The sequence below is a fragment of the Danio rerio genome, chromosome 17 (genome assembly GCF_052040795.2).
Source record: "Danio rerio strain M-AB ecotype USA chromosome 17, GRCz13ab, whole genome shotgun sequence".
NCBI lineage: Eukaryota > Metazoa > Chordata > Actinopteri > Cypriniformes > Danionidae > Danio > Danio rerio.
The window spans coordinates 40,093,191-40,108,659 of NC_141037.1; the positions used below are offsets into that span (position 1 = coordinate 40,093,191).

At 35.1% G+C, this 15,469-nt stretch overlaps 1 protein-coding gene across 1 annotated transcript in view; it reads right to left on the bottom strand.

Moving 5' to 3' along the window:
* rps6ka5 (ribosomal protein S6 kinase A5) overlaps positions 1-10,577 on the bottom strand; it is a 51,977-nt gene extending 41,400 nt beyond the window's left edge. The window contains exons 1-3 of the mRNA XM_087290848.1: positions 10,295-10,577; positions 4,289-4,360; positions 3,981-4,199 (exon numbers count right to left, since the gene is read on the bottom strand). Coding sequence (XP_087146974.1) covers positions 3,981-4,199; positions 4,289-4,360; positions 10,295-10,364 — 361 coding nt within the window. The 5' untranslated portion in view covers positions 10,365-10,577. The remainder of the gene's footprint in view (positions 1-3,980; positions 4,200-4,288; positions 4,361-10,294) is intronic.
* Between the last annotated feature and the right edge of the window lie 4,892 nt (positions 10,578-15,469).

A 15,469-nucleotide genomic window follows, 5' to 3' on the forward strand; every position in this document is an offset into this window, starting at 1 on the left:
GAGGGTACAAACCCTTGTCACTGAAGCAGTACCTTTTTATGGAACAGAATTTGTACCACTGCAGTTTGTACCTTTAAGGACATGATTTGTACCATGGGAAACCAAAATTTACCTTGGTTTACAAATGTGATCCATAAAGGTACCACTACAGTGACAAGACACTTATGGTCACGTTTCCACTTTGAGGTACCGTACAGTACGGTACCGTACGGGTTGGTACGGGTCATCATCAAGCTTGCGTTTCCACTGCCAAAAGGTTACCCTTTTGTTGGGCGTGGTGTACGACAGAAAGTTTCAGACAACATTTTTACTCGAGGAAATGTCACAATAAAGCCGTACAGGTCGTTCACATTTCATATGAGAAGCTCTTCTCACAAAACAGATGCTTAGTACACAAAAATACTTATGTATAAATGTTCGTCATTAACCTTTTTATGAACATGAGTTGATTATAACTGCAGATTAATGACATAGCGAAATAGCCTACTGTAATGTCTGCAATTATATAAAATAAATAAATAAATGCACATATATGAACACACAGACCCTTACAGTCTCCGATATGTTATTAATTACAGAAAACTGCACACAGCATACATTTAGTCCTTACTTGGGTTCAAAAACTAAACGAAATATAGCCCACAGTCAGTGCAAACGTCTCATCTCTATCTGTAATCTTCAGCAGCACATGTAACGTCTTGTTAGAAAGTAAATCCGCCATTCTGAGTTCATGATAGTCCAAAAGGCGATGATAATAGTTAAACATGGCAGTTTGTTCATGTTTTAAGTTGCAAAAACATCATTTACTGCTTTTTTCCAGTTTCTCTTGTTTTTTCGCGCTTCACTCTTGCGTTTGACTTGTTCTGACAGGATCGGATATCAGAGCGCTTCAATGATGTGCACGTTATTAATATGAGCTCAAAAAGTTTGTTATTTTAAATATACAGTAGGTGCACAGCGGAGAACGTGAAACCACTCACGCTTTAGACAGGCTCGTAAAACAAGAACAGGACACAGCAGATTTTGTTCTTCTTGGCTTTGTGGTTGTACATCAAGACGATAACAAGGTTTGTTTAAGGTCGGGTCGGCCATGGCTTGTTATCATACAGTATGTATATATTATTATGGTGTAATGTCTCGGCTCTGTTTTTAAAAATGGCGCTTCTTTGTTTGCATTCTCCTGCTTCTGCAAGTGGCGTATCTCTGTAAACCAATAGCATTTAGCTGCGCCTCTAGCTCCACCTTATCGTACCCTTTGGGCCTATTGGTACCCTTTGCAAAGGGTAACTAAAAAGTGGTACGGTACGGTTCACTTTTAGGTACCCTTTGTTACATTTCTGTAGCAAAAATTACAGAACAATACCTGAAAAAAAGTTTTCACACAATACCTTTGTAATCAATTGTAATCAAAAATTATTTTAATTGATTAAATTTTGAAATAGAAATATAATTATGCAAAAGTAATGTAATGAGATGTGCACAATGTTTGATTAGCTTTACTAAAATGTCTGCATGAACAGTTTGCATATGCAGGACTTTTGGCAGCTCACGCGCGTAATGGAAAGCAAACACCAAAAGGTGCAGATATCAATAATGAAACTGTATTTATGAGAAAATTCTTACCAACTGTTTATTAAAAATACCTTAAATGTTTCGTTTACAATACCTATAGTTTTGTTTTACCAGTTGTTTTGTATTATAGAACTTGTGATGATTCATGTTTTAATATGGAAATTTTTATTTCATATTTATTGTCATAGATATTGTAATATAGAAGAAGTTGTCCAACACTTATGTACTTTTTTATGAGACCAATTGTGTACCTTTACTTCAACTACTGTACTATAAAAGGCACAGAACAGTATTATAAGAGCCCACATAGCAAAATTTCTCTGGCCCCGCTCTGGCCCACACAATCAGGTGAATTACGGTACATGACTGGACCAAATTTGGCTTCCAGACAAGGGCCAAACACGGACCACATCTGGGCCAAGTCTCAGCCAAGTTAATAACTCATCACTGGGCCTGAACTGGGCCAGATAGGTTGGTGTGTCACAATTGCAATGAAATTGATAAACCCATGGAGTGATGCGCTTTAGGCACACTATGGGCACGCTTTTTCTCAAAGTGACCTGATTGGTAGAATTTTTTTTTTTACTCAAAAATGATTTTAGTGTATTTTAAATGTGGGTCAAGACTGGCCAAACTCACATGGCCCACTTATCAAATTTTAAATCTGGGCCAAATACTACGTTTTTCATCTGGCCCAAATCTTGTGTGCCGCCTTAAAGACCGTACCACCTCTGCCAAACCCGGGCCATGTTTGGCCCCCATGCTGTATGCCAGTGCTGAATGAATGCCTGCTGTGCCAGCTTTATGCCAAATCTGGGCCAGAATTCTTTGCTACTAGGGAGGTCTTTTCTGTGCCATAAAAAGGAGACACTGCTCGCTGCAGAGCCACTTGGGCTCCAAAGAGGAGGAGCTTGAGCTCCAACTCCTCCTCCTATAAGCTGTTTTAATGCATACACCTACCACACCCCTAACCCCAACCCCCAGTGACATCACTTGTAGAAGAAGTGCAAGCAAGGAGGAGCTGGAGCTCAAGCTCTCGGCTGCTGGAGCTCAGCTCTGCCCTGCCCAAGTGGCTCTGCAGTGAGCACCACTTGTATACTGTACAACTTTTACAAAGGTACAAAACTGTTTCTTAAGAAACATATTATTGGTATCACAGTGTACCTATTTTTATAAGAGTGTGTACACAGAGTTCTTTCCAAACAGCTTACAAATGCTGATTTTCATCATAGGCGCCCTTTAAAAAAAAACAAAATCCAAAACTACAAAGCCCTGTGTAAATAAAAGTGCACCCCTCCTCTGTTAAAATATAACTTAACTTTGGTTTATCATGTTTAAATAATAAATTATTAACTGTATTACGAAGCGCCCATGATATCAATATAGTGCATGTTCATTTTCACCATGTTTTTATTAAATACAATTACAATTATTGAATGTTGGCATATGTCTAAACAGTAGCGTAATACTATTTACATTTATTTTGAAAACATCAAATGTGAAACCCATAAATTTATTACAAAAGTGTCTTATGTCATGTTACAATTTATTCAATTTGGCTTATTAATGTTTATACCTTATTTCCTGTTACGTAACAAACAGGCATACCAATAATAATCCAACTCTAGTATTTACGTCTGGTGCGCTTTATACCCTTTTACTGCCCAGTAACCACTTCTGAGGTTAATTAAGCTGAATAAAAATGCCTGAGGTTTGGGCACAATGACGGATGGGTAAAAGACTCTGCCCTCTTCCTGTGAAGTGATACATCAGTGCACACTTGCTCTCTAAGCTATTTGCTGTGAGACTGATAAAAGATAAAGACCCACTTGATGGCCAAACACTCAATATAGTCCAGATTGCAGGATGATGAAGTACATGTAAAATCTGAATTTTTAGCCTCCCTGAATTATTAGCCCCCCTGTTTATTTTTTCCCCAATTTCTGTTTAATAGAGAGCAGATTTTTTCAACACATTTCTAAATATAATATTTTAATTATTATTATTTAAATTAACTAGGTTAATTAGGTTAACTAGGCAGGTTAGAGTAATTAGGCAAGTTATTGTATAATGGTAGTTTGTTCTGGAGACCATCGAAAAAATAATATAGCTTAAAGTGGCTAATATTTTGACCTTAAAATGGTTCTTAAAAAATTTAAAACTGCTTTTATTCTAGCCGAAATAAAACTAATAAGACTTTCTCCAAAGGAAAAAATATTATCAGACATACTGTGAAAATTTCCTTGTTCTGTTAAACATCATTTGGGAAATATTTAAAATATATGAAAAAAATTCAAAGGGGGGTTAATCATTCTGACTTTAACTATATATCTTAAAGCAGAAGATCTGTCTGCTCAGCTTCCACTCTTCTCGATGCACAAGTAAAATCAATGTAAAAACCAACATACCTAGAATGAGATGCAGTTTGGTGTCTGTCTGGAAGGCATAATGGAGTGTGACCAGAAAAGGAGACTGTCTGATATGCTCGAGGACCTGTCTCTCTGTGCGTGTGTGTTCTGCCGTCTTGGCCTTCTGCACAATAGTTGCCTTTTTCAGCACCTTCATGGCATAGAGTTTGCCCGAATCGTGGCCGCTCACTTTGCGAACCAAGAACACCTTGCCGTAGGCTGCCCAGAGGAGAAGAACGATGTGTTAGTGAAGAGGGAACAATGATTGGAAGAGAACACAGGGTTCGCATACTTGAACTATCACTGACCTCCTGTTCCCAGCACTTTCAGCAGCTCAAAGTTCTCGATGCCCACACGCTCCACATGACCCGTTAGATTGGCTGCGGAAAGATTTAAACACATCCATCTGGTTACAGAGCCAAGAAATAGCATATTTCACTTGGATATTACGCAACTAGAATTCAGTAAATCTTTGAATCTTCGGTTATTTGAACTCTTATTTGCCACTTTCTCACAACAGTGGAAAAAGAATATGTGTGCAAAATGGCGAGACCCTGGAGACGAGCCTGTAACTGTTTGTAAATACACTATGTGGTTTATAAACAGGTCCAGATGGAATCTGCAGACTCTGCACTTTAAAGAATTAAACATGGTACAAACTGAAGTGGCAGCTCAAACAATTATGAAATAGGAAATAATTATAATAACAACAATAACTCAGAACCGTTCAAATTTTTGGTGTCATTACGATTAAAAAAAAAAAAAGGTCTATTCATCAAACATTTATCAAGCCAATCAATAGTTACAGTTAAGAAAGATAATAAATTAACCGACATTCATCTTTTTTAAAAAAAAATTCTTTAAACAATCTTGAAAATGTAAACACCTTTTCCACTAGGGCTGGGCGATATTGAAAAAAAAATTATCATGTTATCATGTTTCATATCATTCGATATCGATAATTATTAAACACATTTTAATAAAACTATAGCGCTTCATATCAAAACTACATACCGAATGATATTAACAATGGTGTTTGGTCAATAAATAAATACCGATGTCAATTTTATTTTTAGCGCTATTTTCCACAAACATTTTTTTCAGCAGATCACTTGCAGATTGAAAATTCGCTATCATTTACTCTCTATCCACTTGTTTCAAAAGAGTTGAGTTTCTCTTATCCATTTAACACAGAACACTTTCAACAAATAGAGCTGTGCAATATAACGAGATACATATATATATATATATATATATATATATATATATATATATATATATATATATATATATATATATATATATATAGTACTGACAAAATAAAAAGTCTATCATTTCATTTTATGCTCTATTATTAATTAAGTCGCACAAAATACAAAATGTTTGTTTGCAATAATATTGTCTTAAAAATCATTTGGATGAGTATTGGATGAGCAATATTGGACAATATTACATTAAATGCACAAATGCAAATAACAACGTTTCACGCTCGCATGTACAATGTTTACATTTTGCCTTCATCAAAAACTATTAATTAATTGAATATGATGATCATTGATCCTGGAAGTGAACTTCTCTTTTAACATCACACTAGCTGCATCCCAAATCGCATACTTATGTACTATTCTACGCCATTTGGTTGTATAAATAGTGTAAGTACTGCGTTTACACTGAAAACTAAAAATAATAAGTGCACTTTAATTACCCGGATGATGCACTCAACGACCACAGCTTTGTTCACGCAGTGGAAGGGGCAGAGCTTTCTGGCGCACATGTTGGATAACTTTATTTATTTTGGATGGTCAAAGCAGAATTTTCCTACGAGAGTGATTATATTGCCTCCCGATGGTGAATGCAGTTCTACCCATGGCAGGTATTATTTGCTAGTTTGGTCATTTATTTCACTGATTTTACAACCGTCAAACGTCATCAAGGAAACGGTTTGAATTTCCGGTTTTGCAAAAAAACATTAGGGCTCCATTTGTGACAACACTACATACATATACTATGCTGTTGAGTGTGTAAGTGCATAAGTACATATTAGTGTATGAGTGCATAGTGTATAGTGTGCCATTTGAGACGCAGCTCATGACCTTTTTTAAGAGTCCTTTTCCAACCTTTAGTGCGTGTTTCTCAACCACGTTCCTGGAGAACCACCAGCTCTGCACATTTACCATGTCTCCTTAACCAAACACACCTGATTCAGATAATCATCTCATTAGCAGAGACTGAAAGACCTGTAACGGGTGTGACAGAAAAAGGAGACATCCGAAACATGCAGTGCTGGTGCAGGAATGTGGTTGAGAAACACACAGAAATGTTAATATGAATGTCATTAGCACAATAGATTACCTATTAATACTTTTATTTATGTAAGATTTAAGTTATAACTACAAAAATCTGAACATTTGAATGGCTCTGTAATTAAAGGCTTTGAATTTGCAGAAATCTGAGTTCTGCAGGCACAAATTCTGTGTGGGCCAACTCATAAATAAGGAAGAGCCTGATGATTCAGGGAAAACAAAACAGCCTTCATGAATGAGACATGCAGGAGCGCAAGCATGTGCGTGGTGTATGTTTACACGCTAGCATGCAGGCTGAAGAGAGGTCACTTGTTTTATGCATTGAGAGCCCAGCAAAGTCAACATATTCCTGCTGCTACCCTCACAAACAGCAGCATAGCATCTCGCTCCGACTTCGACTCGTTCTCTGACAAATTATCTGATTTTTGAAGAGGAAAGAAGCATATTCTTTTACCACATCCTCTGACTGGATATCAAACAGCATGTTTGAAGTGTGTGTAAGCATGAAGGAAACAGATTTCAGTCCACTAGAGATGCCTGTGGGTCATTTTACATTCATTAATATGCTTTCACACACTGATTAATTCCTGTTTAGGATCCAAATGGCACAAACAGAAAGAGATTCTGTGTTTTCTCACATGCACCTTTTCAGGTGAACTCCATCTAGTCCTAATGTTACTTTGTTAATCATAACAAGCAAACAACAATTAAGTGTCTGTAACCATTAACCTGCACTGAATATCCAAAAGTAGTTCAATATCTGGATTTGGATTAGTCAAATACAATCGACATGGGTTTCTTCATTCATTAATTTTCCTTTTGGCTTAGTCCCTATTAATCTGGGGTCGCCACAGCGAAATGAACAGCCATTTTATCCAGCATTTGTTTTTTTATGCAGCAGATGTCCGTCCAGCTGCAACCAATGACTGGGAAACATCCATACACACTCATTCACACACACACTACGGCCAATTTCGCTTACCCTATCCACCTATAGCACATGTCTTTGGACTTGTGGGGGAAACCAGAGCACCCAGAGGAAACCCACGCAGGGAGAACATGCAAACTCCACACAAAAATGCCAACTGGTCCAGCCGAGGCTCGAACCAGCGACCTTCTTGCTGTGAGGTAATCGTGCTACCCACTGTGCCATCATGATGCCTAACATGGGTTTCTTAATGATTTAAACCAGTCGAGAACAGGGAAACCAATTGCAAAATAATATTTAGGATGTGTTCACACTTGTTCAGCCCATGAAAAAAGTGAGTCTACATTTTCTCCTGGCAATCAAACTGAACCAAGATGTAAAAACAACCAAAATAAATGAATACAATAACATAAACAGCTTTTATGACATCTATCTATTTTAGGACAAAACTGAATACCCAAACCAATGCTGTACGCTCAACTGAATGAGCTGAATGGTATTTTTATCAGCTGAGAATTCATGATGAGATTATAAAATGCGTAGAGTAAAAACTGAACCATAACACCCATCACATAAAAGAAAATGGAGCTCTGCTGCAAGAAAATGCATTTCTGAAGTGTATTATTATGTACACATCCCAGCAGGCACACAACATCATAAGACGTTAAAATTAAGTTACATTAAGATCATGACGTCAGGTGACCAAAATTCAATATCTAGCCAGCGTCTAAGGACAATGTTATTTTGACGTCAAATAATGATGTCAAATTAAGTTGATATTTGGTTGGTTTTAGATTGTGTTGGAAAGTGATCAAAATCCAACGTCTGATAGATGTCATGGTGGTAACGTCTACACAACATCAAGGTGTAACCTGGTTGATTTTAGGTTGATTTTAGGTTGGACATTAACATAGGTTCTGACGTCAACCCAATTTTCATTTCCAAACAAAATTTTACGTCCCCACGACGTTGGTGTACAACGTCAATATGAGGTCATGTTGACGTCCAGTGTCTCCAGGGATAACATTATGACTATAACAAACAAAAAACATCAAGTAATGTTATGTTTGAGCATTCTGTCCTGTTTCGACGCATCATTTGACGTCATGTCCTTTCATGATAAACGCATTATTTTAAAGACCGTGAGAACCAGCAGTTGCTCAGACTTTTATTTTAGTATCTTATTGTACTTCCAACTGAAACTGAATATTGAGTAGGGGTGGGGCTTCCTTTTAGCGCATCATTACTTTATAGAAATCTAAAGGTAAGAGGAGTATAATTAAGAATATATGTGGCAGAAGCTGTCAAACTGATGTCAACAGAGAAGAACTGACACTCCAAACGTAGAAGCAAATGGTCAGACTTTGATTAAAGATTATTTAAACACACATTCTTTTCATTGGACAGACTTGCATTGTTATTCACCTAAAGAATAACAATGTGTGCTGCTAGCAAAATGAAGATTGTAAATTTTTATTTCACACATTCTTTAATTTGAAGTGGACTGAGACCTGCTATTTCTGCTCTCTCTGTCCTCTTGTTTGGTGCACAAACTGCAGTGTGTTTGATCCTGCTGAGTGTGAACACATCCTTACTGAAGGCAAATTTGTGATTTCAGCACTTCTCTCTGAATATAAAGTGCTTAAGAACGCAAATGTCAACCTTGCCATAAAATTAAATAAGTTTTTGCCAAAACAGCGAAAACGTTTCTGCAATTTTTTGTGTAGGCTTGTATTTTACAGTACTTTAGAAATACTCAAAAATGTCTCTGTTAATGTTTTCAAACAATTATATTTGATTTACAAAAGTGACCCAAGTGGCAATGTCACATCCATAACAAAGCTTTTTCATTATAAATGCAAAAATGTAAAATAAATAAAACAACTTTTGTTCAATAGTGAACAACTCTTAACCTTTTCATTAGCATTGTTTCTTTTGGGTTGTGCAGTTTAATTCACAGAATTTCTACAAAGCATGTTGTATACTGTAAACTTGCATACTTTTTGGTCACATCTATAACGCATGCTTATTTTCCTTATTTAAGATATCAAAAATGTTTACAGGTTGATATTTTTCTGCTCCCATAACTCTGTTGTTTTGGAAAATTTAAATAGATGTTTTAATATAGTGTTAACATACACTTTCTGTGTGAATTTATTTTTTGAGATTTTACTGAAAATATCACATCTATAATGTTGGAATTGCTTGTTTTTTTCAAATGTCACCATTTTAAGGAATTTTTGGTGACAGTGCAGTAACATGACTGTACTGAATACGCAGAAGAGAAATAACGAAAATGTAATTAAAAAAATAAATGTAAAATAGTTTATATGCAATTAATGAATTCAGTACTAAAAACATTACTTTTAATTGTGAGATACAGTCTAAAAGTGGATTTAAAGAGGACATTATTTTGAAACAAGCCTCTAATGCTTATTTAATTTATATGTTGTGTCTTTTTTTAACAAACTGTTGTGTTATAGTTTCCTCTAAACAGTCAAGTCAAGAAATATCTGCACCACTTTGAAGGAATGTGCCTACTTGGCTTTTGTGCTAAGTTTACTAAGACAAGCAAGCGAGGACACACACAAGGTAACTTCATTTACTATACCAAGACATAATCAGGGCCCTAGAGATTAAATCAGCTTCAGTAATTGGGTTTCTTTAGACTCAAGGCCATGTCATGACTGAGCAACTAATGCAACCACTCACACATAATAATAATAACAACTACGGTTAATAATAAGTATACAACATTATTATTCAGTGTCAATCTGATTCCTTTCAAGTGTTTCTGAGTTCAAGCAAACGCAACTACCGTTATGAATGTGAAATATGAAACAGCACGTGCAGAACATCCTCCAACCTCAAAGTACCCCATCATGACGCGTCATTTGTGATACATAAATGTCACATATCAACATACGGTAATATCAGCACTTACTCGTGCTTTTACAGTAGCCGACCAGCTAACATTAAAGCTGTCACTTCCATCACATAACGAAAACACTATTAGTCAAAGACACAAAGAAGCGTTGCTTCGTAAATAAAACCGCAGGAGCAGCTGTCCGGTGTTCATTTACCGTTTCTGAGCTCGTGTTTGACGGTAAACAGGTCACCTTCCCCCGATGAGCCCTCCATCGTAGACGGCATTACTCGCGTGAACGGAGCGCGCACTCTTTCCTCCGCGCGGGCACGACACTAACGCAAAGCACCCCAACAGATCGCACCAGGATTACAGTATCGGAGCTGTTGCTATAAAGCAACCTTTGGGAGACAATGTAAATGACAATAACTGCATTCTCGTAGGAAGGGCAGTGGGCTGTAAATACTACAGCTGCACTAACAGAGATACACACACACGCCGAGCCCTGTATGACACGCCCACTTGAGCTGCTGGGAAAAATACTTCTGCTCTATTGGATCGTCCGACTGTCAATCACCGCCCATCAACCAAAGACTGTTCTACCTTAACTGTTTACTGCAACAATGTGGCAGATCATTATAATATAATATAATATAATATAATATAATATAATATAATATAATATAATATAATATAATATAATATAATATAATATAATATAATATAATATAATATAATATAATATAATATAATATAATATAATATAATAGTTACATTATAATTACTTTATACTATTAAATAAAAAAAATATAAAAGGTCTCTTCTACAATTTATTAATGTAAATTACTGTTGCCAGTTGTTGGGCTTCTATAAGGAATTGCTGGCCTTTTTGAAAGGTTGCTTATAGATTTTCTTCCAAAGGATTTAATAAAAGTGAGATTTGAGAATTAATATTCAGGTGTGATTATTAAAAATATAAGTTGCTTATTTTTATCAAGATGTTAATAAGAGATCAAAGACACCCTAAAGTTATTGTATATACAGTTGAAGTCAGAATTATTGGCCCTCCTGAATTATTAGCCCCCCTGTTTATTTTTTCCCCAATTTCTGTTTAACAGAGAGAAGATTTTTTGTCAAATGCAAATCAATTATAAAGTATATATACACACATAAAAGTGTCTACTTTAAGTTTTAATTACTGTAAAAATGTTAAAATATTAAATAATGTCCCATTGTCATTCAGGATAAATAAAAATATATTAATAAAACTTTAACCATGTGAAGTTATCATAGGTATATATATTATTTTAAATTTTTTAATTTAAATATGAATTAATAATTTATTTATTAAAAATTTATAAAAAAAATGATATTATTAAATATTATTATTATTAACTAAAAGGTTCAAGTATAGAGGTTTCAGAGGCAAAATGCAAAATATGCATCCCATCAAATCATTCTTACTTAAAATATATTGGTGTGGGTTTCCTCCGGGTGCTCCTGTTTCCTTCACAGTCTAAACATGTATGGGTGAATTGAATAAACTAAATTGATCATAGTGTATGAGTGTGTGTGGATGTTTCCCAGTACTGTGTTGCAGCTGGAAGGGCATCCGCTGCGTAAAACATTTGCTGGATAAGTTGGCAGATCATTTTGCTGTGGCGACCCCAGATTAATTAAGAGACTAAGCCGAAAAGAAAATGAATTAATGAATGATTGAATGTATGCGTGTGTGCGTGTGTGTGTGTGTGTGTGTGTGTGTGTGTGTGTGTGTGTGTGTGTGTGTGTGTGTGTGTGTGTGTGTGTGTGTGTGTGTGTGTGTGTGTGAATGAGTGTGAATGAGTGTGTATGGATGTTTCCCAGTACTTGGTTTCAGCTGGAAAGGCATACACTGCGTAAAACATATGCTGGAAAAGTTGTCAGTTCATTCCGCTGTGCTGACTGCTTATAAATGAAGGAACTAAGCCAAAGGAAAATGAATGAATGAACGAGTTTTTGCTACATTTGTTGCACTGAACAACATTTTAAAGAAGCTTCTGTAAGTCTATGAAAGTCAGAATGTTGCCTAAAAATAAAATCAAACTGGATTAATTCAAACATTAAAAATAAAACAATATTAACAAATTAAAAATCTATTTTTCTTTTCTTATTTTAATCTCTTTTGACCTATTATAGTGAGTATGTCCTGCATTACAACGAGTACACTTCATCTGACCTTTAATCGCTAATTCCCCTCGGTAGTATATTTAATCTGTCAGCTAAAAGTGTGCATTATGTGCACATAATCCAGTGACTGCAAGGTTGCTGGAGGCTCAGGCTGTACTGAGAGAAACGAGCAGGTTTATACAGCATCTCCTTCTGTGTCTCATTTGTACAAGCAAAGGCTTGTTACCTGCACATTCTATAATAACATCTTATCCAGAGCAATCCCGAGACCTCCATAGTCCCAGAATTTATTGTAAACTGCCCACACAGTTTACCATGTAAATATTCCTTAAACAAATTGATTTAGATGTTTACACAATGTAAGATAAGATGTTGTAGGCAAACATGCACAAATATAGAGAAAGGAAGACACACCTATGCATGCACTGCAAACAAGCAGGCCTTTTTTATCCTTAATGTTTGTTCTGGGTCTGTCTGTAAAGGCTAGGAGGCTTCATGTTCTCCACAGGGAGACTGTAATTGTACTGTTTGGATACAAGTTGTTAATTTTGCATAGTTTGCTCACAATATAATATATAAATTGTGACATAATTAAATAAAATTATAATTTGATGTATTTTTAAGCCATCTAGATATAACTTAAAGATATATAGTTTACTTTATTTTCCATTTATTTAAATGTCTTTCTTTGTGCTTGTGTTGATATGTACACTCTCAGAAATAAAGGTACGCGAGCTGTCACTGGTGTGGTACCTTTTCAAAAGGTACAAATGTGTAGTTAAAATGTCCATAATAATACCTCAAGGGTTCATATTGGTACCTAAAAAGTACAAAAGTGTTCCTCTTAAAATCAGTACAGTAAGTATACAAATATATACTCTTGAGGTACCAATACAGACTATTTAAGTACAAATGTGTATGTTTTGAAAAGACAGCTCGCGTACCTTTATTTCTGAGAGTGTATGTACCCTTTGCTTCTGAAAACAACAACGAATTTTCAAGTGTTTGCTTGGGGAATAAAGCTCATTCTGATACTGATTTTAGTTTCTGATTTAAATTACATTAACATGAATAGATATTAAAATTAAACAAGAGAGGTTTTCTAACAGAAATAAGAATATAAGTTTTCTAAAACTGAGTTGCTAATAACTTTTAGATTAAATGTGAAAATCTATTTATCTTTTACGGAATAATATCTAGTACACAGCAAATTCCTGGAGTTGAAAAATTGGGCAAAAAAGTGTGAGACAATAACCTTTTTAGAGTTTATTTTTGAACTCTAACATAATTTTGTGTTGTGGGATACTCCCTGCTGTATTGTATTTTGGAGTTCATTTGCTGGTGTTCAGGAACTACTTACTGAAGTTACATTTTTAGAAAGTTTGGCAATACACAACCCTGCTGAGCAGCACAAAAGAACTGGAGTTGTGTACTTCGTTGTGTGTGCATTGTTATACAATTCTAAAAGCTTTTTCAAAATGTTGTATATTTTGTGACAGAAATGTGTTTTACTGCAGGTGTTTTGTTTTGTACTGTGACGCTGCATGTGGCGAACTTAGCATCTAACATAAGTTAGCTTTTCTTGATCAGATGAAGAAACCTGCTGTTCACTTTTCAAATATAGGCTAACTTACACAACAAGGTAACGTTAATATCTTTTATTTTATTAAGCCATTGGTTTCAGTTGGCATTGGCTGCCAACGTGTATTAATTGTAAATGTTTTGATGTTAGATTTAATGCTATTGTGACAATTAATTTCAAAGTGTGTCCATTGATTGAATTTCTAAATCTAATGTGTGGATTTGCATAATTAAAAGCAGTAAGTAAAAAGTATTGCATCAGTTCAGTCATTTTCACAAAAAATATATATTGTTTGAAGAACATTTTAACTCTAAGAAGTGTTAAATTTTAACATTGGTGAGGAGTTCATATTTTGTTAAGATTTAACTCCAAATGCAGAGTGATTTTAACTCTGCAGGGGATGGTCACGCATGTACACTCAGATTGAGTTGATTTTAACTCCAAGGGAGTTTGTTCCAAAGACCAGAATTTGTTGTTTAATAACCTGTCAGTTTTGAGTTTTGACATTTGTGTCCAATATAAAGAAAACTTTCAAAATACAGTGTGTACAGTAGCCTATATTGTCCCTTTATCAGTTTTGTAGATATCGGTTACAATCAATACTTTAAAAGGTATTTTTTTTTCTTTATTGTTTCTATGCACTGAGCTAAACATATTTAATTCAACATGACTCACATACCCCAAACTTGATTATTATTAAACGTTTTTCCACAATGTTTTTATATTCATAATCAGTCTGATTATGCAAAATATTATTCTACCAAGTGAAAAATTTATAAATAAATATATACAGAAAATATTTAATCTAACTGTTAGCAGTTGGGTGTATGGGGAAATAAAAGGAGATCCCCTCTCTGGAAAACTTCATCCAATGTTCTTCCAATTTCTTTTGCAAATTAGTTAATTACAACATATTTATTATCTAAATGCATCATTTGCATATTTTAACACAGCATTTTAGAAAACAAGGGCAGCACGTTGGCTAAGTGGTAGCCTCAATCAGAAGGTCACTGGTTGGAGTCCCAGCTGCACAGGAGGCTTTTCTGTGTGGAGTTTGCATGTTCTTGCCACGATTGTGTGGGTTTCCTCCATGTGTAAGTGAATTGGATAAAATAAATTGGTGGTAGTCTGTCTATGAATGAATGAATGTGTGTGTGTGTGTGTGTGTGTGTGTGTGTGTGTGTGTGTGTGTGTGTGTGTGTGTGTGTGTGTGTGTGTGTGTTTCCCAGTACTGAGAGTTGTACTGTCAGGGTTGTGGCTGGAAGGCCATGTGTAAAACATTTGCCCGGGTAATGGGTGGTTCATTCCGCTGTGCAACCTGAAGCAAAAGTGATTTAAAAAAACTTTGTACAAAAATGTTACAATTCATAATGTAATCCATAAACTAGGTAATAGTAACAACTATTAGGCCATTTTATCCCCAGCCATAAAGTCACTGTATATATATATATATATATATATATATATATATATATATATATATATATATATATATATATATATATATATATATATATATATATATATATATATATATATATAGTGAAAATGAAAGTTAAGCAAATCTAGAATTGTTTCTTCATAAACAGATATTTTTACGAAATATCAGTTTATGAAGAAATTTAATTTATAAACATAAAAGTT